Source organism: Exserohilum turcica (genome assembly GCF_000359705.1).
Source record: "Exserohilum turcica Et28A unplaced genomic scaffold SETTUscaffold_1, whole genome shotgun sequence".
In the NCBI taxonomy this organism is placed as follows: domain Eukaryota; kingdom Fungi; phylum Ascomycota; class Dothideomycetes; order Pleosporales; family Pleosporaceae; genus Exserohilum; species Exserohilum turcicum.
Window position 1 is genome coordinate 2,345,100 of NW_007359914.1, and position 24,769 is coordinate 2,369,868.

At 54.2% G+C, this 24,769-nt stretch overlaps 11 protein-coding genes across 11 annotated transcripts; 7 read left to right on the forward strand and 4 right to left on the reverse strand.

The window, feature by feature from the left end:
• The first annotated feature begins 429 nt into the window (after positions 1–429).
• On the forward strand, positions 430–1,840 carry SETTUDRAFT_162422 (uncharacterized protein). The gene is made up of 3 exons (XM_008022698.1): positions 430–1,062; positions 1,112–1,508; positions 1,563–1,840. The coding sequence occupies exons 1-3, from the start codon at positions 472–474 to the stop codon at positions 1,763–1,765; spliced, it is 1,191 nt and encodes a 396-aa protein (XP_008020889.1). The 5' UTR covers positions 430–471; the 3' UTR covers positions 1,766–1,840.
• A 751-nt stretch (positions 1,841–2,591) lies between these two features.
• On the forward strand, positions 2,592–4,991 carry SETTUDRAFT_30355 (uncharacterized protein; the record flags this gene model as incomplete). The annotated part of the gene is made up of 1 exon (XM_008022030.1): positions 2,592–4,991. The coding sequence occupies one exon, from the start codon at positions 2,592–2,594 to the stop codon at positions 4,989–4,991; it is 2,400 nt and encodes a 799-aa protein (XP_008020221.1).
• Positions 4,992–5,109: 118 nt separating this feature from the next.
• SETTUDRAFT_152889 (uncharacterized protein) lies at positions 5,110–5,969 on the reverse strand (the record flags this gene model as incomplete). The annotated part of the gene is made up of 4 exons (XM_008022699.1): positions 5,110–5,147; positions 5,214–5,474; positions 5,551–5,740; positions 5,844–5,969. 4 exons carry the CDS (start codon positions 5,967–5,969, stop codon positions 5,110–5,112), a joined length of 615 nt encoding a protein of 204 aa, XP_008020890.1.
• An 804-nt stretch (positions 5,970–6,773) lies between these two features.
• Positions 6,774–9,013, forward strand: SETTUDRAFT_162423 (uncharacterized protein). Its single transcript, XM_008022700.1, has 2 exons — positions 6,774–7,128; positions 7,204–9,013. The coding sequence occupies exons 1-2, from the start codon at positions 6,828–6,830 to the stop codon at positions 8,922–8,924; spliced, it is 2,022 nt and encodes a 673-aa protein (XP_008020891.1). The 5' UTR covers positions 6,774–6,827; the 3' UTR covers positions 8,925–9,013.
• A 45-nt stretch (positions 9,014–9,058) lies between these two features.
• Positions 9,059–9,628, reverse strand: SETTUDRAFT_162425 (uncharacterized protein). Its single transcript, XM_008022701.1, has one exon. It carries the CDS (start codon positions 9,534–9,536, stop codon positions 9,210–9,212), a length of 327 nt encoding a protein of 108 aa, XP_008020892.1. The 5' UTR covers positions 9,537–9,628; the 3' UTR covers positions 9,059–9,209.
• Positions 9,629–9,645: 17 nt separating this feature from the next.
• Positions 9,646–11,072, forward strand: SETTUDRAFT_162427 (uncharacterized protein). Its single transcript, XM_008022702.1, has 2 exons — positions 9,646–10,067; positions 10,126–11,072. The coding sequence occupies exons 1-2, from the start codon at positions 9,767–9,769 to the stop codon at positions 10,914–10,916; spliced, it is 1,092 nt and encodes a 363-aa protein (XP_008020893.1). The 5' UTR covers positions 9,646–9,766; the 3' UTR covers positions 10,917–11,072.
• Positions 11,073–11,148: 76 nt separating this feature from the next.
• Positions 11,149–12,577, reverse strand: SETTUDRAFT_133726 (uncharacterized protein; the record flags this gene model as incomplete). Its single annotated transcript, XM_008022703.1, has 2 exons — positions 11,149–12,345; positions 12,401–12,577. The coding sequence occupies 2 exons, from the start codon at positions 12,575–12,577 to the stop codon at positions 11,149–11,151; spliced, it is 1,374 nt and encodes a 457-aa protein (XP_008020894.1).
• Positions 12,578–13,133: 556 nt separating this feature from the next.
• On the forward strand, positions 13,134–14,135 carry SETTUDRAFT_170630 (uncharacterized protein; the record flags this gene model as incomplete). Its single annotated transcript, XM_008022704.1, has 1 exon — positions 13,134–14,135. Exon 1 carries the CDS (start codon positions 13,299–13,301, stop codon positions 14,133–14,135), a length of 837 nt encoding a protein of 278 aa, XP_008020895.1. The 5' UTR covers positions 13,134–13,298.
• Positions 14,136–14,748: 613 nt separating this feature from the next.
• Positions 14,749–16,722, reverse strand: SETTUDRAFT_152895 (uncharacterized protein; the record flags this gene model as incomplete). Its single annotated transcript, XM_008022705.1, has 2 exons — positions 14,749–16,483; positions 16,532–16,722. The coding sequence occupies 2 exons, from the start codon at positions 16,720–16,722 to the stop codon at positions 14,749–14,751; spliced, it is 1,926 nt and encodes a 641-aa protein (XP_008020896.1).
• Positions 16,723–17,185: 463 nt separating this feature from the next.
• On the forward strand, positions 17,186–19,100 carry SETTUDRAFT_162428 (uncharacterized protein). Its single transcript, XM_008022706.1, has 2 exons — positions 17,186–17,987; positions 18,042–19,100. Exons 1-2 carry the CDS (start codon positions 17,559–17,561, stop codon positions 18,768–18,770), a joined length of 1,158 nt encoding a protein of 385 aa, XP_008020897.1. The 5' UTR covers positions 17,186–17,558; the 3' UTR covers positions 18,771–19,100.
• A 547-nt stretch (positions 19,101–19,647) lies between these two features.
• On the forward strand, positions 19,648–20,275 carry SETTUDRAFT_18522 (uncharacterized protein; the record flags this gene model as incomplete). The annotated part of the gene is made up of 3 exons (XM_008021903.1): positions 19,648–19,807; positions 19,861–19,953; positions 20,019–20,275. The coding sequence occupies 3 exons, from the start codon at positions 19,648–19,650 to the stop codon at positions 20,273–20,275; spliced, it is 510 nt and encodes a 169-aa protein (XP_008020094.1).
• Between the last annotated feature and the right edge of the window lie 4,494 nt (positions 20,276–24,769).

The window sequence follows — 24,769 nt, forward strand, 5'->3', positions numbered from 1 at the left end:
CCCAAGGCCTCTGCCCACGGGTGCCATTGCGAGCGGCATGGACACACAGCAGCCTTTTGCACGACGCCAATGCGATGGCAGTCGGTGTGCGAGGCTCCTGCGGCGAAAGCTGGCACCCTCCCATGTCGTCATTTGTCAAGTGGCTAAGGGTGACAAGGACGTCGTGCTGCGGGGAAATGCACGTTCGCTGCCGTCAAGCGGTGGCCCACTCCACCCCCCCAGCACAATCCCGTTGGCGCTATAACCTGGAGGCTGGAGAGGGGAGAGGGGAGAGGGGAGAGGGGAGAGACAGAGGGTGAAAGCGAGCGGGAAAGCATCCTAGTCGCAAGTCCGTGACCAGGTAATTGCGCCGGTGGTTTTTCCCATGGGTACTATATAACCCTCCCTCTACCTCGCTCTGCCACGGTGCTCGTCTCCACATCACATCACATCAACTCCACTTTTCAACTCCTTGGAGATTGACTAGTCACGATGCGGTTCTCCACGGTTCTCCCAATCTTTGCTGCCTCTGCCCTCGCGCAGTATAGCTCTGCGCCGCCAGACAACTCATCTTGGAGTGCCGGTCCTGACAAGGACGGCAAGTACGAGATCTCGTCCGAGGGCATTCGCGGTCACTTCATTCCTTACGGCGCGTCCATTTCCAACCTGTTTATTGCAGACAAGAATGGCGTTGAGCGCGACGTCGTGCTTGGCTTTGACAATGCCACGGCCTACGAGGGCAAGGTCCACCCCCATTTCGGCGGTGTACCTGGCCGCTACGCCAACCGCATCAAGAACTCGACCTTCACCATTGACGGCCAGGATTACCACATTACGCCAAACGAGAACAACGGCGCCGACACCCTGCACGGTGGTCTGGATGGATGGGACTGGCGCAACTTTACTGTTGTTGCCCACACCCAGGACTCGATTACCTTTTCCATTGTCGATCCCGATGGCAAGGAGGGTTTCCCCGGTGAGGTCATTAGCTACGTGACCTACACCATGACTCCCCACACCTGGAACATCAAGATTATTGCTCTTGCAACGACCAAGAAGACGCCTATTATGCTGACTTCCCACGTGAGTATATGAGTTTGTGCTCTGATCGACATGGTGCTGATAAAATTAGGTTTACTGGAACTTGGACGGTTTCGGCAACCCCGATGATGACACCATTCTGAACCACACGCTCCACCTTCCCTACTCTGGCCAGCGTATTGGTGTTGACAACATCCTCATTCCCAATGGCACTATTCTCCCCAACAAGCAGTACTCGGTCAACGACTTCTGGTCCGCCCCCAAGAAGATTGGCGCCAACCAGACTGCGCCCGAGCTTCTTGGCGAGTGCGGTTACAACTGCACTGGTTATGACACGTGCTACCTGGTCGACCGCAGCGACGCCGCCACGCTCGACTGGCGCAACTCTGGTCCTGTTGCTACCTTGGCCAGCGAGTGGTCCGGCATCCAGCTGGACGTCTACTCCGACCAGGTCGCTTACCAGATGTACAGCTGCCCTGGACAAGACGGTAAGAAAATATCCCTGGCATTTAATTTACGAGTGCAAACTAACACAATCACAGGTACAATCCCCATCAAGTCTACCCAGGGTGCCAAGGGCGGCAACCAGAAGGTGCCCAAATACGGCTGCGTCGTCATGGAGGTCCAGGACTGGATCGACGCCATCAACCAGCCCGAATGGATGCGCGCCGAGAAGCAGATCTACAGCCCTGCAGGCCCTGCATTCACTCTCTACGCCGAGTATGTCTTCTCCACGAACAAGTAGCTCGGGAGGAAAAGCGCTGGATAAAAAGAGAAACGATACCACAAGTGATAGTATAATGCGCGCTTTACTAGACGCTTTAATGATAATAGAAGCTGCGGCTTCATATCGGATATGTCGTGTGTTCTATATTGCAAGTGAGTCTCAGGCAGTGCTGGAATCGTGATGTTTGCTGTTACTTGAACTGCAAGATGTGTTGTGCATGTTGGATCAGTTGTTGGACGCTGACTAACAAAGCGGATGTGCAATGTAGTAGGGCTCACGTTGGGAAGCAGTACTTACTTACGGTGTTTTACCTTAGACGTCGTATACCAAGTAAGTACTATCCCATACTCTTGATCTGTAAGCGGTACACCCTTGAACAAACATAAGAAACCGTTCGGAAAAAAAAGAGTTTGCATGAATAACTCCAGCTAGTAGTAGTAGCACACTCTACTCTCACTTGCCAACTTGGCTGCGAACACCTCGGCATTCTACCATGCTTCCAGGCAATATCCATGCCACTCCCATCTCCCAGCTCCCACCGCAACTTCCCCATGACAAAACCGCAAGTCCAAACCGCCAGCCGCCGGACCGCGCTTTCACCTTCACTTTTCAGTGCGTAGAGGGAGGGGGGGGAGGGCAGGCAAAGCAAACCGCAAGAATGGGCGTTAACTTGACAACTCACATTATCTTCTTTGACGGCTCGGGACAACCCCGTCGCAGCTCTTTGCACATAACTTTGCTTCTTTATCATTGCGCAGACATACAACAACGTTTACACGACAAGACTTTGTCATTTATACACTATCGCTAGCACTACCAAAGCACCCAGCACCACGCACCATCCATGGACCCCACACGGGATGCAAACGAGTATCCGTTCAGTTACGAGGATGACGATGACGACGACGACGACGATGACCCGGCGGCACCACCGCCAGATATTCACTCGAAGCTGAGAGCCCTGCCTACGCATCGCAGTAACAAGACTAAAGTGCGCGGCCTGGAGCGCATGATCAATGCCGGTGACGTGCTGCATCGCGTGGTGGGCGAGCGCTCCGCCGAGCCGTTTCCCGCGCCGCCGGCCATGCCTGTGGGGCTGGAAACAGAGTTGTTGGAGGGGCTGCAGGAGTACGGGTTGAATGCGGAGAGGATGAAGAGGGAGGAAGAGGAGAAGGAGAAGGAGGCGGCATCGCGTGTGCCGTGTGAGGAAGAAGAAGAAGAAGAGGAGGAGGAGGAGGCGGCCGGGGCGGCACTGCAGGAGGAGTCGTCGAGTAGTGTGGAGTGGGATGCTGGGATTGAAGAAGAAGAAATTGTTGGTTCGTCTTCGTCTCCATCGTTGCCGTCGTTACCGCCTACTGGTGGTGACAAGGGAAAGGGGAAATGTCCGGTGGGGGCAGAGGACGACCCGGGAGATCCAATGGAGGGCGTCGAGAGTACCGGGCATCTGCACGGCACGACTGCAACGCCTGAGCAGCTATTTATGGGCCCAATTGAGGATATCGGCGGCGGCATGCATGTTGATGAAGAGGTGGGTTCGGTTCGGATGTGTGGTGAGGCGAGTGGGAGCGCGGCTACGCATACACCGGCTGAGAATGCTGCATCTCGGGACAAAGGTAAAGGTCGTGCGCTGGAGTTTCCATCGGGGCCTGCTCCAGGGCCGACGCCACTGGCCTTTCCTTCTTTTGGAAGTTTTGACTACGTTCGAAGTAGTCCTCCCGGCGGGAGTAGTGCTTTCGCTGGATACGGGCTGGCATCTGGGCTATTCGATGTCTTTGCACGGTTCCGGGTTCCTCCTTCTAAGAGCAGTTCGTCCGACCACGCCGAGCAGAGTATCGGCTACGACGCTCTTTTCGGCCCAAGTCTGCATGCTGCTGCAAGCTCATCTGGGAGCAGCAGCAGCAGTAGCAGTCCCGCGCCGCTGTTCCCCTCTCCTCGCTTCGGGCGCGAAGCCTGGGACGACGACAATGCCAACGCAGGCCAGAGCTCGAGCTTGAGAGTGACTGTCAACCCGTCGTCGCTGTCGCCGGCCTTTTCCAACCAAAACTTCTTCCAGGGGACATTGCAGCCACGCAGACCAGTCAACAGACCGAAAATCGTCATCACTCCCGCAACACCGACCGGTTCGCCTCCGAAAAGAAAGCGCGAGCTGCCACCAGACGACGACGACGGCGAGCCCCCCCGACCGCCTCGCAAGGACACTTTCAATTATAATACCAGCGGTCTTCCGGTTCTTCCCGCGTCAAGTAAAGCGCTCTGGACAACGTCCTTTACAGGGCATACGCCTGGGCTGCTGAACACGCTCCTCACGTGGACGCACGCCATGCGCAGCCTGTCCCACCGTCTCCGCAATTATCGTGCGTTCGCCGCACACCCTGCGTTCCCACTTCTGATCATGCCGCCGATATACGAGCGCCTTGTTAGTGTTGGCTTCTACAGCAACAGCAGCAACAACACTGCGGCGCACGAGGAAGTGCGCTTTCTGGGCCCGGACGACGCGGCCGAAATGGTGTACGCCGAAGTCGATGTTTTCCGTACAAACGCCGATGTTTCTGCGTTGCACGAGAAGGAAAGACGCAACTCGGCGTATGCGAATATGATGAAGCGATTTGGGCTGAGCGAGGAGATGGGCAGCGGTGACGAAGAGCCCAGTCGACGCATGGATCAGACCCACCTTGTAATGACGGGGGAGGGCCGCTGGGCCTACATTTTCATCCGCGGCCATACGATGGGCAAGGGGAAAGAACCACAGCAGCAGCAGCAGCAGCAAGAGGGTGAGAACAAGCAGGGCGATGAGCACAAACAGGAAGAAGAAGTCGCGCCGCATGTTGTGCTTGCTTGGCACTGCTCTGCTCGTACGCAGGGCTACACTGGTTTGCACACTGTGCTTCCTGACCCCGATCTTCCGGTACAACTGCCCAATCCTCTTCCTCCATCTACGCAGTCGCTGCGCCGCTTTGTGTCGCTTCAGAACATGCGGAATCAGGTTGATAGAGTCAATCGACTGCATCGCGAGTTACGCTCAGCCAGCAGTTCGGAGCCACCGAAACCGAATGCACTTGACGTTGCGCAAGACGTAGTGGGCGCAAAGATGTTCCAGCGGACGGTGGTCAAGTTTGAAAAATCGGGGAGTGTGCCGTTGATAGATGGGTACAGAGTCGACGTGAGAAGGTTTCGGGCATGGATGGATGCCGTGGGGCGGGGCGAGGGTAAAATTGTTTTTTGGAGGGAGTTTTCTCGGACTTGAGTAGTCAAAGGGGGGGGGGTATCGGGATTGATACTCCTTCGACATACATATCGACGAGGAAAAGAGCTCCTCGGATTGGGTAGCGGAGAAGCATGATAGTTTCTCGATGGCGTCCTCGTCAATCGCTTCCTCGACGGTCTTTTGGTTTCTGCACGACTGTGCTTTGTCAGCCTTGTTATACCCAAAACACCATGAACCGGCGAGGAAAGAATACAAACTTACATCCTTTTTTAATCCAGTGATTCATGTACTTTCTAATCCGATACAAGAGCGCTTTTGAATCCACCTCTGGCATGCCTTTCTCAGCGAGCCTGCGATTAGCATCGTCGATGATATCTCTTCGCACATCCTCTGGTATATGTGACCAGTAGCGCAGATTCTCCTTTGGAATCTGGTCGCTGTGTGCAAGCACGGCTTCGCGAAGGAGCTGGCGCGGGAACTCTGTTCTGGTGGCGGCCTCCCAGTTATGGCAGTGTTTAATGTCTGGTGTAAAGCCTTGTCAACCCAGCCCTAATCATAAAATAAAGAGAAAGAAAGAAAACTATTGACCAGTACTCACCCCGCATCTTCACTCTGAGCTCAGGCATGCATTTCGAAATCCGCCACTCAATCGCATCGTCGTCGAGGGCAGGAAGCCCTACCTCGCGTATTGTAGTTTGAATCTGGCGCCGCATGCGTATTCTCTCCACGGAAGGGATTTCGCTCAGCTTGTATCCTGCATGTTCTTCACACACGTTTTGGGAAACGCGCTGGAGGGGAAGCAATGCGGTTAGTCTCGGAATCACGATAGTTTGCGCACGTGACACGCGCGTGGGAACTAACAACGAGGCTGTGAAAAATGCATCTACGTACCATGAAAAGAGACCACTGTTCATCTGAAAGACGTAGGAATTTTTTGACTTCGGGGTGGCTTGCGCGCTGCCGCAGGGGCGATGGCGCGCGGGCTGCCGTCCGCCAAAGTGCTGCTGTGCTTTTCATGGTGGCGTGGGGTCGCACGTGATGTGTGGTGAGTGGGCGACAGGCAGACACATGGCATTTCAGTCGAACAGGGGAGCTTGGCACAGCCTTCTTTGGCCCCAACGGACACGGGACGGGACAAGGACTGGATGGATGCTAGCTATTGCTGCAGTAGTGGTAGCATTGTGATTGTCGCCTCTGCCTCCGTCTGACTGCAGATGGGAGAAGAATGGCTGGTGGGCCCGTTGAGCGAAATTGTGGGGGCCAACGCGCTAGGAGCTACGAGGGGTAATACAAGCAGCCCCCGGCGGCAAAAAAGCGTCTTTGCAAGTAATAATAACTAACTCCTACCCACTACCACCTGCTACTGCATAACCACGCGCCCGCCCCCCAATCACGCCATTCGCTCTTCAGCCTCGCCCGCAGAGTACATGCACGATGCTGTTGCGCAGCCATGCGGGCTGTGTGGCCCGGAGAATACATGCAGATACAGATGCAGATGCAGATGCAGATGCACGGTGGAGCCTCTCAGCCTCGTCCAAGGCCGCCGTTCGGGGAATCACAACATACACATGCAACAAAAACGAGGCTCGTATACCTATACCAGTGCGGGATTGCCCGCCAAGAAGGATCCTTGCCAATCTACACCAATCCGTGGCGCGCTGCAGCTTGTAGCCTAGCCTGGACGTTCCATCTTGGGGCTGATATGGCTGGGCGGCACGCCTTAAACATGCGTACCTGGTCTCGCACTGTGGTGCTTCTTCTACGCGCTGCTCGCCCGCCCTCCACCTTCATCTGACCGCTGTTTTTTTTCTTCCTTCACCAGTTTCGCATTGTGCTGCTCTTTTATCGGGCCGCGTTGCTCTTTGCTGCAAAACCATGGCATACGACCCCGTTGGCCAGAATCCAGATCGCCGCTCCTCCGTCACGGATGGATTCGAGCCGAGCACGCGCTACGACGCTGGCTCGTATAGTAGCGGCCCGCCGGGAACGGCGTCGCTAGATGGCAGCAGCGCGGAGGATGGAGGAGCCAAGGGCTCCAAGGACGCCGTTCAGACCACCGAAATCATCAAGGGCGACTGGCCGCTGCAATCGAAGCAGCTGGCCACCATGACGGTGTGGGGAGTCATCGTCCTGATTTTCGATGTCATTCTCGCCTCGACGCCCATCATGTTTGTCGGTAGGTCTATTTTCTTCTTTGGGGATGGCAGTACTTAGGCTACGAATATTGAGCGCAAATGCTAACGCAGCTTAGTACTCGCCATTATAGCAGCCAAGCTAAACGGAGAAGAAGTTTCAGATTACGGATACAAGCTCAAGGAAACGCTCCTGCTGTCCCCCACAATATTTCCCTTGCTGTTCGCGGCTTTAATGGGGCGATTCTTCCGCCATCTTGGTCTCTGGTTAGCCCAGCGAGGAACCACGCTCGGTCGCCTCGAACACCTCATCGGCTGCCAGTCTGTCTTCTCAGCACTTGAACGCCAATTCTCGTTGCGGTCGTGGTCTGCCATCGGAGTCGTATCCGTCTTGGTGTGGCTGCTCTCGCCCGTCGGCGGACAATCGGCACTGCGGCTGCTAGACCAGGAGACGCGCCAGGTGCACTCGACGGTTCTCGTACGATATTTGAGCCCCATGTCCATAGTAGACAGTATCATGGGCGGCGCCAGTTTCATCAACGAAGCCCGCAGTGCCTTTACCTCCATCTGCCTCGCTGCCATCCTCAGTAGTTCCAAGTTCCAGAACACGCCCATGGACTTGTGGGGAAACATCAAGCTCCCCATGTACCGCCATCTGGAGAACAGCACCACCGTGGATGGATGGAAAGTCATCTCGGACCCAACGGCCGACAACATCACGTATGCTTCTCTCATAGGCATCCCGATAGTCGGCCAGCCTTCGGATGGCTCCTCCACGTTCAACATCAAGGCTCGTCAGTTTGACCTGACGTGTTCGAGTAACAACGGAACCAAGAAGGAGCCCGCCGACTTTGAGAACAAGTTTACGTGGCAGCTGAGAGTCATCAATGATACGGCGCCAGCATGCAAAAACCGCACGCTGTGCCCACTCCAACAGTGCCAAAACTATCCCTGCCCAATTCGCAGCCTCTCGCTCGCGACCAGATCGCTTGACCACAGCGAGGAAAAGTACGATTTTTCCACAGCCAGATGCCAATTGACGTATGAGAACTTTGAAGCAGGCGTGCAGTGCAAAGGGAAGGCGTGCGCCGTGTACAAGATGCGCAAGCTCGACTTACTCGACAGCAACTTCACAATAGGCATCGACAAGCTTATTCGGCAAACCTTTGTCTTTAACCAGCTCGCCACCATGGTCAATCTAGACACCTACAACGTAGGAAGCGCGGTAGCCCGAGGCTCCACAAACATGGAGAGATGGATCCAGGACCCAACCGACTTCATCGGCGTGCTCTTCAGCTACGCGAAACTGTGGCAGCTGTCGCCCCAGGTCTTCGGCGACCGTCTGACAATCATGTACAACACCTTCTGGCAGTCGACGTACGGGACCCCTGCACTCGCCGGCAATCTGCCCGCATACGTGCTGAAGACGGGCCAGCTGAATTCCACCAATGCCATGTCCAACATCCAGTTCCTGCCGCTCGAGGCGCAAACAACCAGAGCCACCAAGCCCGTGTACCGCACAAACTGGAAGTGGTTCACAGCGCTGCTAGTATGTTCCTTAATTCTGCTCGTCGCTGCCTGGGCTGCCCTTATTCTCAAACACATTACCATTGTGCCGGACATCATCGGCTATGCGTCGTCGCTTACCCTGCTGAACCCGTATTGTCCAACACCTACGGGCGGCACTACGCTCAACGGGTTGGAGCGCGCCGCCCTCCTGCATGACTTGCCTGTCAGGATAGGCGACGTGTGTCCGAATGAGTCCGTCGGCGCCATTGCGTTTGCGAAAGCCGACATGGGTCAGGTAGCGAGGCTCGACCGTCAGCGGTGGTACATCTAAAAGGGTTAGAGAGAGAAAAAAAAGGGGCTGCGTCAGCCCTGCCAGGATATGGGGTGGAGGGTATGGCTGTTCAGGCGGGGCGGACGAGACACCGAGGGGGGGGGGGAAGGGTGGGAACAACATAGAGGGCAATGGAAAAGGGCAACAGAGAAAATTAGCAGGATGGCCTTCTGGCGCTAGATGCTCTATGCAAACTGCAGTGTTCGTGCCGGCTCGCCAATGACACTGCTTCCAGACCGCAGTAGTGTGTCTCACCTTGTGTCGGACAAGGCCGCCACGAAGAGCTTAATCGCTGTCAAGAAAGCTTGTCTTCAGACAAGCAACCACCACACTCTCCACTCCTAACCCGCACGCCCGGGCGACGGCGGCACGCGGATGGCACCACCTGTCAGTGGCTTGGCGGATGGGCATTTCACCATGGAATGCGATTGGCCCTCTTGTGTAAACTGCAGGGGTGGCGCCCAAGACTTGAGGCATAATGTGTGTCGACGCCACAGGCCTGTGGAGTTTCAGTGGTTTGAGGCTTGACCGCGTAAATGTACGTCGCGCCTGGTAGTACCGCCGCACCGAGCTGACGACAGGCAGTACAGCCGAACATGCTGCCACCGCCATATTCGCAGAGTCAAACGGCCCTTCATCTGCATGTATATATATCGTGTGCAGCGCGGCCCAGTTTGAAGAATCATCAAGAAGTCCACTCTCTTATCAGCCCTTCCTTTTTGATCAATTCATTCTCTTGTTCACAGCGACCGGTTTCGCTTTCAGTCTTTCCAACACTCTTTATTGCATCCAAACATCTTCCGTTTCCCCAAAAACATCCAACTACAAAAAAAACAGCAAACATGCGATTCACCGCCACCACCTTTGCCGTCCTCAGCGCCGCTGCGCTCACCAATGCTCGTGCCATTGATGCCCGCGCAGCCGGCAACTTGCAGACCTTCACTGGCGCTGTTGCTGGTATCCAGGCTACTCCGGTTACCAACACTGGCGATGCCAAGCGCCCCTTTGCGGTAAAGGGCGACTCTTTTGTCAACCTTTCTGGTGCGCTCCAGCGCTCTTGCGACCAGCAGTTCAACGCATGCGCCGGAAAAGCAAACGGCGGCGACAAGGCCGTTACCCTTGCTGACTGCACCTCGCAGCAGAGTAAGTAGCACTGATATTGGAACTTGAGTAGTGAAAACAGATACTAACCATGTGATAGCTCAATGCAACGCAGCTGCTAAGACCAAGAGGGCCACCACCGATGCTGCTGCCGCCGCCGCCGCCCCTGCAGCGGCTGCTGTTTCTCCTGCGGCTGCTGCTGCTGCTCCTGCTGCTGCCGCGGCCTCTCCTGCTGCTGCTGCCGCCGCTGCACCGGCGACGGCCCAGGACAACAAGAAGAAGGGAAAGAAGGGAAAGAAGACCAAGGGCAAGGGCAAGAAGAAGGGCAAGAAGAACGGAAAGGGAAAGAAGAAGGGAAAGAAGAACGGCAAGGGCAAGAAGAAGGGTAAGAAGGCTGCCGCCAACAACACTGCCGCCAACAACACTGCCGCCAACAATGCTGCCACTGGCAACGCGGCTACTGGCAACGCTGCTACTGGCAACGCGGCTACTGGAAACGCTGCCACTGGAAACGCTGCCACTGGAAACGCCGCCGCCGCTTCTTCCAACACCGCTGCCGCCGGCACTGCGAACACTGCCGCGACTGGTGCTGGTGCTTCGACTGCGGGCACTGCGGGTACTGCCAGCGCTGTCCAGGCTCGTGGTGTTGAGGACATTGCCAAGGATGGAGCAAAGAAGGCCGAGCAAGCAGCCAAGGACGGAGCCAAGAAGGTTGAGCAAGCAGCAAAGGATGGCCTCAAGAAAGTTCTCGGTCGCGCACCTGGCGTCGAGGACATCGCCAAAGATGGAGCCAAGAAGGCTGAGCAAGCAGCAAAGGATGGCCTCAAGAAGATTCTCGGCCGCGCGCCTGAGGTCGAGGACGCCGAGGACGTTGAGGAGGACGACGAGTAAGCTGGTGCACTCGAGCCCATCGTCTGTCCTCTCTTCAGAGTGCAAGGCATGTACATGGACGAGCCTACTCCGATGCGCGAACGGCCCGGCCACCCTTTCGACTTTTTTGTGTAGTTGTCCTGGTTTTTGTATATTCGGCTTCACAAAAGTGTTGGATGCATAGAGTGATTGGACAGGATTTCCACTCTAGATAGTATTAATGTTTGATCTTGCAGGATTCGGCTGCAAATTGTTATTTTTCTCTGACGCTCTCACCGTGATGTCCTTTTGTTTGTTGTGATCCTTTCTCTTTGTCTACCACCTCTTTTCCCGTGCTGTCTTTTGGCGGCAGATTCTTCAGACACTGCGCGTAGAAGAGGTGACCACTCCATGCGCCTCTGACTGTGCCGATGAAGACGACACACCAGAGGATGATGACGGCGACGGCGAAAATCGTGCCGAGAACTCTGAAGAACAGGCTTGGGATGACGTGGCCGAGCTCAATTGTACTAAGCGCGAAGACACCAAGTGGGAATGTGAAACCCCACCAGCCCATGTTGAAGGGGAACGGGCGGGACTTGTATATGGAAGCGAGGGCGTAGCAGAGCCAAGTCAGTCCAAAAGACCACATTATTAGTGCCATGAAGATGCCGATAACATAAAAGACGTCACCGGCTATGGGAATGTCTGAGAAGGATTCGGTTTGTGGAAAGACGCGACGACATGACGATCCAAGATGAACAACGGCGTAGCCACCCAGACCCAAAGGACCTAGTGGCAGGAAGGACGACACGACAATTTCGCGTGGTGGCAGTTTGTGCAGTGCCAGGCGCGTGTAATACATGACGATGACAGTCATTGATAGAGGCACAGACATGCCCCACAAGATGTACGACGCCAATATCGTGCCAAGAGCATGCTCTGGGTCAGTCATGTTGTCAGCGACTCGAGCACCCGCCCCAGAAGCCACCACAGAAGCCGAGATGGGCAGCAGCTGAGCAGCCGTAATCCTATCCAGGGCCTGGCGACGAGAAGCCGATATCAAAAGGACCGTGAGGGAAATGGTAACCGTAACAGCAACCACAGCGTCAATCATCCAGCAAACCCAAGCAAACGTCACGGCCCACGAGCCCCAGTACGGAATGCAGATGGAGCACCAGGCCGAAATGAGCGTCGAAAAGCCCATGGGAACCGTCCCCAGAAACAGCGAATTGGCACTGTCGGCAATCATGACGGGCCAGATCTCTGGGTACGCGACATATCGGAAGACGGAAATCGACAGAGCGCAGGAGAAGAGAATGGCATTCAGGCCGAAGAAGAAGACAGAGACCCAATACAGCCAGGTTGCGTGGAAGGGAATCGAGACAAAAAGCAACGAGACGACGCCCGTGCCCGTGGTGACGGAGAACCACGACGGCGAGAAGTTCCTGACGATTCTGCGCCAGCCAACCTGCACCGAGTCAGCATGTGAAGATGCTCCTGTAAGTAGTTTCTGAGACACGTACATCGTATTTGGTTACGTCTTCTTCCTGGATGACCGTGTCCTGCGAGCCATCCGAGGCCGATGGCGGCGTGGCTTTTGCACCGCGAGACCTTTGGCGCTGGACGGGTGTGCCGTGGGAGTTTGGCGCACACAGCGCAGGGTTATTCGTGCCTACGCGATCAAGCTCATACTCGTCCATGAGCGCTGCAAGCTTCCCAAGCGAAGAGAGCGAGAAAAAGGCGATTCTGAAAAGAAAAAGCGGCGGTATTTAGCAGAAATGGAAATTGTGCAAAAAGGCCATTGGTGGTCGCGAGAACAGTCATGGCGGCGGGTATGACGACGTTTGGGGGGTTGCGGAGCCGTTGGCAGGCAAAGCGGCGGCATGTCCAATCCGGGTGCCCCGACCCAATCACGTGGCGAGCACGGGCCGATTGGTTTCACAAGATTGCGCGCTTGTGCGGTGCCCGTGTCGAAGGGAAAGAAAGGACCGTCCTCACTTCCCTAAACTCCTGCACTATTACTACTACCACTACTACTACCACTTACATACGCCCTACATACGACTTACATACAACTCACCTACTAACATTGAATCCGCGAAACAGTTTGGCTCCCCCTCGTCTTCCCGTCCTGTTCTCTTGCCCACCCCTCTTGCGTCCTGGGACCCGGCTGTCTGTGTGTTGCCCGCAAACTTGGCCTCCCCTCCCCTCTCTCCCGTTTGTTTCCCACTGCCCGCCCCCCGTAATACATAAGCCCTCGCCTCCCCCCAGGGGCCCTTCTCCTCACCTTTTGCGACGTTCGCGTGGGCCGCCCCGACCCTGGACTCTGGCTACGGGGGGGTTGGTGGTGGTGGCCAGGCGCATTGTCAAGAAAGCATCGGCATCGGTCGCAATCTGGGGGGATTTCCTTTGGGCCAAACGATGCCTGGGTTTCTGGATCTGCCGCTGGAGCTGCGCAACCATGTGTACGAGATGCTGCTTGGCGAAGAACTGGAACAGTCGTTCCGCGGCGTCATGGTCGTGTCGGAAGTCTATGTGCGCCATGACCTGCCGCTGCGCTGCTATCGGGGCCTGTTGCGCGTGTGCCGCCAGACGTATCGCGAGTTCAAGCAGGCCATCCAGCACCAGGTGGCGTCGAAGCGGCTGCGCTATGAATTGGACATTACCTTTTCGCACGGCCGACCCTACTTCTCGCTGACGTGGATACAATTCGCCGCGCTGTCGCCCACCATCAACCAGCTGTGCATCAACGTCGACCTGCGCACGCGCGAGCCGCTGCGAGACGGGCCACGAGAATCCTTTGTGCCGCATGAGCACGAGCTGGCGCATTTGCTCGAGCACTCGCCCACGTGTTTTGCCAAGCAGCTCTTCGACTACATTGCCATCTTCCTCAAGACGCTGGCCAATCTGCTCTTCCAGGCCGACCCCCACTTCAGCGTCCTCTACACTGAATGCATGACGCTCAACCTGCGCACTCCCACAAAAGTCGTCGCCCTCGGCGGCAGCGGCCACAACCCCATTGCCCTCTCCCGCAGACTTCGCGTCGACCAGACAGAGGCCCGCAAGCTGCACGATACCATGCGCGACACCCTGCGTGCCACGTCCAAGCACTTCCAGGCCTTTGACGCAAACGACTGCAATCGCCTCTTTCCCCTCATCCAAATCGGCTGTCTGCGCTTTGCCACCGAAGGTCAAGTCTGGGGTGAGGGGCACAATTTAGTGCTTGCACATGACGATTTCCAGTGGCTTCGATACTAGTGCTTTTGGCAGACCCAGCGCTCCGTTTTTCTCTCTCTCTCTCTCTCTCTCTTGCAAAGCCATCCTGTTTATTGGTTTTTTGATTTTTTGATTTTTTGCCGTAGGCGTTCTGGATTCATGGGCCTATAGGGGGGAGGTCACCTGATACATACATATATATCCAGATGGGTTGAATGTTGTTTGTTCTTTGCTAGCTCAGGCGCCCTAGGTGTACTCGTTTTTTTTCTCTTTCTTTCTTCTGTCTTCCCATGAAGCGATCGTCTCCGTCTTATATGTTGTCCATTACATTTTCACTGCATGATATCCTCTTATTTATTGATTTTCTTTTCTTCTGAAACGTCAAGAGCGTGGACTCGAAATGTCACTACACGTGGCGTTGATCTGCCGAAGTCAGTTTCAAAGCATGCACATGATGCAAGGTAGAAGAGTGCGTGTGAGTATTTGCATGAGCTCTTGCATGGCGCCCACCAAACTATCGAGCTCCTTGAGAATCTAGATCTTGTTCGAAGGCGACTCTTGGCCACTGTACATGTTTCTTTTTAAGCGATTATAAAGGTACTGATACGCTAAACGGCTACATGGTGCGATAAATGCAGAATGTAGATGACGAAATTCAATCGCTAAATCCCTCAAACTCATCCTCTTCGTCCTGTGCTTCTTTCTCAGCCACTGTCTTCCGCACCTGCGCAATCATGGCCTTTAACCGCTCTTCTTCCTTGCGCTCGTCTTCAGTCATGGCCGCCACACGCTCGTGCTCGCGCCTTGCCACCTTTTTCTCTCTCCGCAGCTCCTTCAAGGCCTTCATGTCTTTCTGCTGAGTCCAAGCCGAAGCCTTCTTATCCTCTGGTACATAGCGTTTCTTGCCCTCGGCCTTGTTGGATTCATACTCGGCCTGCTCGACCTGGCGCTGCTGCTCGCGCGCCTTGTCTTTGTATGCGTAGGTGCTCAAGTCCAGAGCGACGCCTAGACTTCGATCGCCGTCCCATTTTTTGAGTTCGGGCATGCTGGGTAGCTTGAGAAGACCCCATGCATTGCCTTGTTCTGTCCAGTCGAGATCTGGAATGCGGAATATGGAGCTGGCTGTGTGCTTGCTGTATGCGCGGACCCATGACACGAAGCCTCGCTGCGCCTTGTCGAACAGCGCCCGGTCAGACTTGACTACCTTTCTTATTTTGTTACTTGCCGCTTCTGCTTCTTCCTTGGAGACGTCGATTTTTGGAGTGGTCAAGGGCGATATGGGTGTTTGTCGGACGCGGAGGAATTCCACATAGTCTTCTTCGCGGCCTGGGTTCAGAAAGGTGACGGCAAGTCCTTTACGGCCCGCTCGGCCTGCTCGACCACAACGATGGATAAAGGTCTTTGGATCACTTGGCGCATCGAGCTGCAAGACTAGGTCAACTGACGGTATGTCGAGACCTCGAGCTGCAACATCAGTGGTCAGGAGGATAGTCGGTGCTACACTGTCAACAAACTTGTTGAAGTTTCTCCGGCGGACCTTGTCTGGGTGCTTGCCGTGCATAGGAACAATGGCATACCCTTTTAGAACTTCTGGCAAAACGTGTTGAAAGTAGTCGACGGAATAACATGTCGCCAAGTACGTGATTGACTTCTGGGGCTGTGGCTGTAAAGACGCTAGTAGTTTCTTGATGGCGGAGAGCTTGTGAGACGCAGGCATGGCTAGGTACGACATCTGCAAACTTGCAGGTGTCCTCTTGTCCTCGATGGCCCCGGCCTCGCCTGTCGCCGCATTGGGCGCAGCTCGTGCTTTGACCTTGACTGCGATCCGGACTGGATTTCGGAGACCAACGCGAATAAGCTGGTCGACTGCCTCGCTTACACTCGCACTGAAAAGGCCAGTCCGGCGTTGCTTGGGTAAACGAGATAGGATCTTCTGCAGATCATCTTTGAAACCCAAATCGAGCAGGCGATCGGCTTCATCGAGAACAAGAGCGTCGAAAGAAGACTGCGAGCAATGCACGTGCGGTGAGGAGAGGAGCTCGAGAAGTCGACCTGGCGTGCCGATGAGAATGTTGGTGGATGATTTTAGAAATCTGCTAAGGTCTTGCGCGGGCGTCACTGAGCCGCCAAGGAGCAGCTGAGGGACGACTCTCAAGGTGCCTGGGGGGAACTTTGGCTTTGGCGGCGCGTCGGCGTCGTCCATGTCGGTGTCATCATCTTCGGGTTCCAACAGGGCTGCAGAAGGGGCGTGGAATTTGAGCAGAGATAGCAGTACTGTGTGAATCTGTGTTGCCAGCTCTCTGGTTGGCGATATGATGATGGCACCCACGTGATGCTTCTTGATGGGCGCATCGAGTCGGAGCAGGCGCTCCACAATGGGAATAAGAAAGCTGGACGTGTATTAGCATCAGCGCGCCAGAACGTGTGTAGGGCATTACGCTAGAGTCTTTCCGCTTCCCGTGACAGCTTCGACCACAACATCCGAGTTCTTCATGAACATGGGGATGGCTGCATGCTGCACAGGCGTGGTTTTGACGAAGCCCATGGAATCGACCGCCTCGAGGATCCATTCGGACAGCGCTGGCGTCAGGGCGCCAAAGGAGCGGTCCATGTTCGCCTGGGGAGCCATGGCCGTGTCGAGCCTGGGCAGATGTCTTCTGGTGCTGCTGAGAGAGTCGCAGCGTCGGTGCGGAGAAAAGTTGGGCGAAGTCGTAAATTAAAGTGGGGCCGCACACCGCCACCTGCGCCACCCAGACCTGCAGGCTGCGCCACATGGCTGAGGGGAAAGCAACGCGAGGGGTACGTTTGTTTTGAGTTTGTGCGTCGAGGCTTACTTTTGCTTTGCTTTGCACTGCACGGCCGTGTCGCCGTCACCGTCTTATGACATGCATGGTCCGTGGCACAGAAAAGTGTCGTCATGCATCGTGGAGAAGATGGACGACACCTGTCTCGCTCTCGCTGCCGCCGCCCGCCCACCTGATGGAATCGCCAAGACGGATCCGCCGCGACGCTGATCGCAGGCACCTTCGCGAAGGCACGCCATACGTATGTGGCCCTGCAGAATCAAATTTCCCACGCTCATGCAAGCAAGATTGCATCGCCGTCGCCCGCCCGCCCCCCTGCTCCGCTGCCTACACATAAACAAGACGACCGCGGTTGTCGCCTGCCAGAATTGTGGCCTCTCCTGTCCCCCGAAGCGATGCGCGCTGCCCGGACGAATCGACGGGCTGCCAGTCTCCAGTAATACCTGCGCCTGCGTCTGACATCGATGTCTTAAAGGCCGCCAGCCCGCGTGATATCTGTGACACGCCCACGCAGCCTCACCGTCCGTTTTTTCTGCAGCCCCCAGGCCAGCTTCCGTTGCTTGCCAATCTCGCCCGACTCTGCTCTGCGGCCCGCTGCACCCTCTCCGGAGCCATCCGGACGCCCGCTCTTCCCTGCTTTCCCATCTACTGGCGAGCCGCCATGGAGTCCTCACGACAATATCAAGTGCCGCACACGCCGCGCGTGATATCGCCTTCGCCCACGCCCTCGGAGGCTGGCAGTACAAAAGACGGCTACTTTGGGCCTGTGACACGCTCGGCGGCGCGCAAACAGCGACTTACGTCACCACCACCAATCGACGAAGACGAGTCCGGCTCGGATCCTGACACGAGGGCGCGCACCAGAAGCCGGAGCCCGGCTCTCGACAAAGTAGGAGGACGCCGCCGAATGAGCGGCCTGTCCACCCGCAGGCAGATGAACGGCTCCATGAAGAAGGACCTGACGCTGCCGAGCAGCATGCCCAACGGGCACTTGTCGCCGGCGGCGGCGAACAAGAACTACTGGCGAGAGATGAGCAGGAGCCCCAGCCCTCTGGGCCTTATTCCCATTCACCAAAAGTGGCGATCGTTTGTAAGTTGGACATGCGACGCATGGTTGCACGACCCCTCCTGACAAGCCCTCCAGATTCACCGGCATGAAATACCCCGCAAGATCCTCCACGTTTCCATTGGATTCCTCACCATCTTTCTCTACTGCACGGACACGCAAACGTCGCAGATCCACAACGTTCTCCTGACGATGCTGATTCCCATTGCCCTGACCGACGTCATCCGACATCGCTACTGGCAGGTGAACCGTTTCTACATCCGCTGCCTCGGCGCCTTGATGCGCGAATCTGAGGTGGACGGTTACAACGGAGTCATTTCATACCTGCTGGGGGCGTGGATCGTCCTGCGCTTCTGTCCCAAAGACGTTGGCGTCATGAGTATCCTGCTCCTGAGCTGGTGCGACACTGCTGCCTCGACTTTTGGCCGGCTCTGGGGCCATCTCACGCCCAAGGTCAGGAAGGGCAAGAGCCTCGCGGGATCCATTGCGGCGTGCGTGACTGGTGTCATGACAGCCGCAGTATGGTGGGGCTGGCTGGGCCCTCTGTACTCGGAGTACAACCAGGGAGAGCATGCCTTTGCCTTCCAAAACGCCCTCGCACTGCCCTTGCGAGTGCGCGAGACACTCAACTTGTCCCTAGCCCAGGCTTCTGTTACGGGACACGTGGCTCTGGGCGTCATGTCGCTGGCTGCTGGCGTTATTGCCAGCGCCAGTGAGGCCATGGATGTGTTTGGCTGGGACGACAATCTGACCATCCCCGTGCTTTGCGGCGCCGGTCTCTGGGGCTTCATCAGGGTGTTTGGGTGAGGCGAATGCGCTCGCCCGTGTACGATTTGACGACATACTCTTCTTCTGCACTTGTACTTTGAATTCACGTCAGCTTGGACGAAACGATACCCTAGATGCGGGCCCGCGGGGAATGGCATGGGATGTGTAATGGCGGAGAGGGCGGGAATGTAATGGGAGCAGGCCAGAGGGGTCCGGCCAGCAGTCGTCGCTATTTTAATCAATGTACCTATGTGAGCAAAAGGCCATGTGCGCCCAGCCACTGCGCTGCTTTTGTGTCATGGCGCTATCAGGCTTATCGAGTTTCAAGCCGAGGTCCAGATGGTCGCCTTGATGGCCTGTCCAGCGCCGAATGCAGCGCCTTTGTCGCACCCGCGGCGGCGGAGAATCGATCGTCAAGCCGGCGCGCATGCAGCGCCGACGCAAAAGGGCAAGCCCGAAGGCCTTGGGGAACCCCTGCGATGAGCTTCTTCGCCTTGGCACTCTCCGCCACATGCAACACGGCCATTGGAGCGCACTTGCCCATGACCGCCGCCGTGCCGCTCCATAGGCAGGCTTGCGCTCGTCAGGCCACTCGACGTGCCAGTCGGCCGCATGGTATTTAGCATCATGTCCGCTTACCGGGGCATGCCAATGTCCTAGGTGAGCCTCCACCACGCGCCTCTAGGTGTACTTACTTCTGCCGAGCGCCCGCAATCTGACTAGATTGCCCCGCCATACCCACCGCTGCGACATCTCCGCCCGCCGCCCGAACGCGCCTCTGCACTCTTCACGGCCCTTCTTTCCAAACTCGAGCCCGAGCACGAACCTCTGCTTGCCTGTGAGCACGCCTCCAGTCGCATCCCGAGCCCAGGTCCAACCTCCAACGCCACACGCTCACATACCGCCACGGCGCAGCATGGCATCGTCATCGGCCGCAGCGGGCCTCCTGGCTCGCCAGCTCAAGCAGATGCAGAACGACAAGAGCATATCAGGCATCAGCTGCGGACTCGTCGACAGCAACGTATTCGAGTGGGAGGTGATGCTCATGATTGACGACGACACCAAGTTCTATGGAGGTACACATCCTCTGAGATATCACGGGCCGCCGGTCTATTCACACGTCATATAGGAGGTTTCTTCCGCGCACGCCTAACCTTCCCCACCGAATACCCCCTCATGCCGCCCAAGATGCGCTTCGAGACACCCATCTTCCACCCCAACAGTGAGCCTCTCCACCACCTCTCGTGCATACTACTCCTTGCCACATGCCCGACTAACACCGCAAAGTCTACCCGAACGGCGAAGTCTGCATCTCGATCCTCCACCCGCCCGAAGAAGACAAGTACGGCTACGAATCTGCCGCCGAACGCTGGTCCCCCGTCCAAACACCCGAAACCATTCTCCTCTCCGTCATATCCATGCTGTCGAGCCCAAACGACGAGTCGCCCGCTAACGTCGAGGCTGCAAGCCTGTGGAGGGATAATCCAGCAGAGTTCAAGAAGCGCGTGCGCAAGTGTGTCAGGGATAGCCTCGAGTTTGAATGAGGTTAGCAGGAACAACACGGGATGGGGGTCGGCCCCCCAAAATGTGATTATCAATTTCAGCAAAAACAGCATAAGCGTCGTGCAAAATATTTCTTGCTGGCAGGGTCCATGACTTGGTTACAAGCGTGCATGGTGGTAGGCTCGCAGCTTCTTTTTAGCCAAGCGCAGAATACATGAAATGTATTACTCACTATTAGGGGGGTTTTTTCTTTGATCGCTTGCCGAGTCATGCAAATTAACCAGGTTCCTCTAGCCCTAACTTACTAGCATTACAATGAGAAATAGAACCTCTATTATGGCTGGCCTAACTCTGGGTCGCGTGCTTTGCACCAGGTGCGTGGTCTGTATGAAAGTTCTCTCGCGCATAGCACAAAAGCATTTTTTCTCCGTCGTTGGTTTCTAGTATTTTGAGGTTTTCATGTGTGAAGTAGTGTTTGAACAATTTAACAACTTACATCATTCTACATCCCCATGTCCAGACGAAAGTCAAGGGTCTATATACAGTACTGTGTATCAAAAAACGGGGTGGAATATATTAATTTCCCTTCCTCATTCATTCATTCATTCATTCATTCATCCTTATTCCCAGTCCCCCCCCCCTTTTTTTTTCTCACTGAGACCCCTTATAATTCACCTCAGGCAGCTATCCCATGCTGGATTCCGACTCACCCCCCAGACTCTGTATCCTCGTAAATTTTAGTCGGAACAGTTTCACATGCATCGGCGTCGTTCTTAGCGCCAACTGGGCTCTCCGCACGCGGTGCTGCAATGCAGTCTCAGAAAACAAAACGGAGCTAGCATTGTTTCTAGCAACACTGCGCAATCGTGTCGTTGTTGATGTTGTTGTTGTTGTTGTTGTTGTAGGTGCAGAACATGAGGTAATTCAATGTAGCTGAGGGTAGAAGTAATGCTTGTACTCACTGCTTTCTCACTGCTTTCTCACTGCCTGCCAGCCGCTCTCAACTTTTCTTGTCTGCATATACACTCAAAGATGGGAGGGGGGGAAGACGTCGTTTTGTGGGGATTGATAAATAGGTTCCTGGTCGTGTTTTTAGATCCATGTTACACGAAGTTGAATTGTGACTTTGAGAATGGCGTTTTTTTTGCATTCAATAGAAGCTCTTTGTTCGCTACTAATATACTTAGAGGCCTGGAATTGTGTTTTACTTATTACATCTATTGGGCTTACAGCTGCAACACTCAACTCGACTATACATTGCGGCACCACGACCACGACATGGTGTGAACTCTATTTCTCTCTCTCTCTCTTTCTCTCAACATATTCTGGTAGGCCTGTTCTAGCACTCTCTGTATGTACGTTCCTTGTCTCCTCTGTCTTTGCTCGCAAAAAAAAATAATGAAACGATAACAATAACAACTCTCCTCTACTCTGACTATGACTATGACAGTGTACCAGCGTATCAGCAGCCATTCCCGGGCAGAAACACCCTCCCCTCCTTATTCCAACCCAGATCCCCGCTAGATCGGAGTGGGACTAGGAACAGAACTAGGAGTCGGATGAGGACAGAAGCGGTGGAACGGTACGATGGAATTCGGCTTGCAACACCGCGGGAGGAGACGTTGCTGTTTGCATTTTTCGTAGAATGTTTCGCCTTCTTCGGCCTTGTATTCGGCTACATGCTAATATCAGTATGAAGCCTTTTTTTTCCTTTTTCTTTTCTTCAACTATTCATCCTTCCTTTTTTTTGAAAGAGGGGGAACGAGGTGGGAAATGACGTACCAATTGTGCATCCTGTACTCAGCGACGTCGATGAGTCCCTCGAGCAGCAGTACTCTTTGTATGGTTCTGCGCACCCGCTTTCGGCAGAGACGAGGCTCACGAGAGCGGCGAGGGCCAGGATAGCGAACTTCATTTTTTTTCTTTCTTTTTCCTTCTCTCAATCCCACTTGTCGGAAGGTATCAGGTCAATTCTCAGTGGAAGCTAGGTCTTTTTTTTCGGGGTTCTTTTCTTTTTCGGGGTAGAGGATGGAGTCGGCGGTGGATGGGGAGTGTTCAGAGACGGAGGACAGGAGCTATGGACTTTATGTACTGAAGAGCCAGATAAGAGGCTGAGTTCCATACCTTCACCCTAGCATGGATCACTCGAATTGATACACCAGCCATCTAGCTGGATTGGGGCATCGGTGCCGACGCGTCGTTGACCGGAACATGTGGTTTGCTAAAGATACACACCTATGCACACTGCTTGCAGGTGGTGACAGCTATGGACGTCTCACCGCTACTAGCAGGAGTTGTTCTCAACAAAGTGGTCGAAAAAGCAACGTCGTGGAGCTTGATACGCGGGGTTCTTGGCATCGTAGCTGTGGTCGTGGGATACGCCGCGCGTTACGGAGGTAAGCAGATCCTCGGAATATGTTGTTGTATTGTTAGAAGTTCTTGTTCTCTTTCGATACTTGTCGTGGAAAACGATGTCTAGTGATCATGTTCAAGGTGTTGGGTTACGTAGCCCGCAACAGCATGTCTTCATTCTATGTATCGGATTTAGTTTGTAGAAGTTAGATACCATACACTGTTGCTTTGTGCATTCCGCCATTCCAGCAGTACATTTATTCGTAAATGCCAAACAGACTCACAAAAACAGGTTTCAAACGAATAATATATCAATGAATGTGAAGGCCATGGGACACGGCGACTTTTCCACTGACTTTATATGTGTAGTCACAAAGAGACGAACTTTGAGTTAGACATACGCTAGCAGTAGTCAAAAAATCCGAAAAGTTAATTCTTGGGCTCTAACAGGGCAACCCGGAATGTACCGCATGATTAGGCCGTGGTTCTGCCAGTTCGTGCACACTGCGGCAGATGCTAACAGCAACGTCGCTCTCATCACTACCATCAGCCGGTACTTTTAGTCCGGGAGAGGAGAGACACATAAATTCAACAAAAGGACAAGAAGAAAAAGAGAGAAAAAGTAACTTGATAAATCTGGATCGATTTTGACAGCGATGAGGATGACCGAGGGGAAGATGGGGCGAAGGACATGCCTCGACTTGCAAATAGCACGAGGGCAAGGGCATTCATAGCCTCCAGACAAGATTTGACTGGTTCTATCAATATGGAACAGCTTTGATTCTTCGCTACTTCGCATTCTCTCGCAACTTCCGCTCTTATTACACTACAATATCTCTTGCTTTGCAGCCAATTCATGTATACAGCTATTGTTCCTGAAACTCAAATTGATGTACAGTAACACGGTAGCGTACCCTCCAAGGTTCATGAGGATTCAAACGAACGTAGCACAAAGCCATCGGATCCATGGCTGCATACGCATCAATGAAGTCTTGGTCAACAGACCATGCGGCTATAAAGTGGCAGAATTACAATAATGTATCATACAAGTTCAGAAATTGATAAGTAACAAAAAACGGATTGGGGTTGTATCCTTCGCGGAAACGATCTGTTTCACCCTTCGGACATCAGTAATTAGTAGACCCTTTGCATGTGTATCCAGCGGCGAAAGAGGCGACCCTCATGAAAGCGATGAACAAGATAATAAGCTGGTGGGTTTTTTTTAACCGTTGAGTGTATTTGTTAATCTGGCTTTAGATGAAATAAGAGAAGGGTTCTGGAGATTGGAGTCAATAGTGCAACAAAAAAGAGGAAGAGGAGAAAGAGCGGTAGGAAGATGAACTCTGGGAGTGGAGATGTTCTCTGGCTCTTATGCAAATAATCTAGTGACTAGGCGAAAGCGAAGTTGTTGTATAGTACCAGCATTTGTAACATGTTCATACGCGTAAAGGCCCTCTGGCTATCTTAGAACCAAGGGGGATGAAATATCATTAGAGCGTTATTTTCCCTGCGCTTCGTTGCTGGCCACATTTTGCGCATTGCCAACTAATGCCCATGTCGCTACAAATAACAGCTAACCCTCTTACCGGTACCACCAGCTATAGCTATAGCCATTCATCTCAAAGGATAAAATGCAAGCAAGCTGCGTAAATTTGATGTTTTTTCATCTCCAGGAATCATGGAATGAAAGCACGACCGGTGGACCATGCTATTGTTCTCGCGTGTGGGTGGGAAACGATGCTCCTTCTCCTTTCCCAAACCCATCTTTAGCCTAAGTTTGCTTTTCTCTATTTGTCCACTTATATCTGTTTTCTAATCTACCGCTATCTTGCCATTCGTGGATCGCAGAATGGTTACGATGCCCAAGATTGAAAAGTGAAATGTTGAATCTAGCTGAAACGCTGCGAACACGCGGTGTATGTAAATCAAATTGTGATGTCCAAAATTTCAAACTAACATAGGTGGCGGTGTGTCTTTGCAACAAAATGGTACCGATGAGCAGCTTGGCAAAAAAGCAACTATCCAGATGTGGCTGGGTCAACTTCTATATTAGTCTCTAGCGTTACGCAGTGAAACAGGCACTTTGAAATATTGTTTAACAATTTACTTTTATAACAGTGCAGTGTCAGTACTGATGTTGAAAGTCTCAGGTTGTCTACTTCTAATACATCTCCCTATATGGT

Bases quoted from the DNA above. Each gene is read 5' to 3' on its own strand.
- SETTUDRAFT_162427 (XM_008022702.1), top strand. From the start codon at position 9,767: ATGCGATTCACCGCCACCACCTTTGCCGTCCTCAGCGCCGCTGCGCTC. The intron at 10,068-10,125 runs GTAAGTAGCACT...ACCATGTGATAG, and splicing joins TGACTGCACCTCGCAGCAGA to CTCAATGCAACGCAGCTGCT.
- SETTUDRAFT_162425 (XM_008022701.1), bottom strand. From the start codon at position 9,536: ATGGCGGTGGCAGCATGTTCGGCTGTACTGCCTGTCGTCAGCTCGGTG.
- SETTUDRAFT_162422 (XM_008022698.1), top strand. From the start codon at position 472: ATGCGGTTCTCCACGGTTCTCCCAATCTTTGCTGCCTCTGCCCTCGCG. The intron at 1,063-1,111 runs GTGAGTATATGA...TGATAAAATTAG, and splicing joins CTATTATGCTGACTTCCCAC to GTTTACTGGAACTTGGACGG. The intron at 1,509-1,562 runs GTAAGAAAATAT...ACACAATCACAG, and splicing joins CAGCTGCCCTGGACAAGACG to GTACAATCCCCATCAAGTCT.
- SETTUDRAFT_162423 (XM_008022700.1), top strand. From the start codon at position 6,828: ATGGCATACGACCCCGTTGGCCAGAATCCAGATCGCCGCTCCTCCGTC. The intron at 7,129-7,203 runs GTAGGTCTATTT...AACGCAGCTTAG, and splicing joins GACGCCCATCATGTTTGTCG to TACTCGCCATTATAGCAGCC.
- SETTUDRAFT_162428 (XM_008022706.1), top strand. From the start codon at position 17,559: ATGGAGTCCTCACGACAATATCAAGTGCCGCACACGCCGCGCGTGATA. The intron at 17,988-18,041 runs GTAAGTTGGACA...CAAGCCCTCCAG, and splicing joins ACCAAAAGTGGCGATCGTTT to ATTCACCGGCATGAAATACC.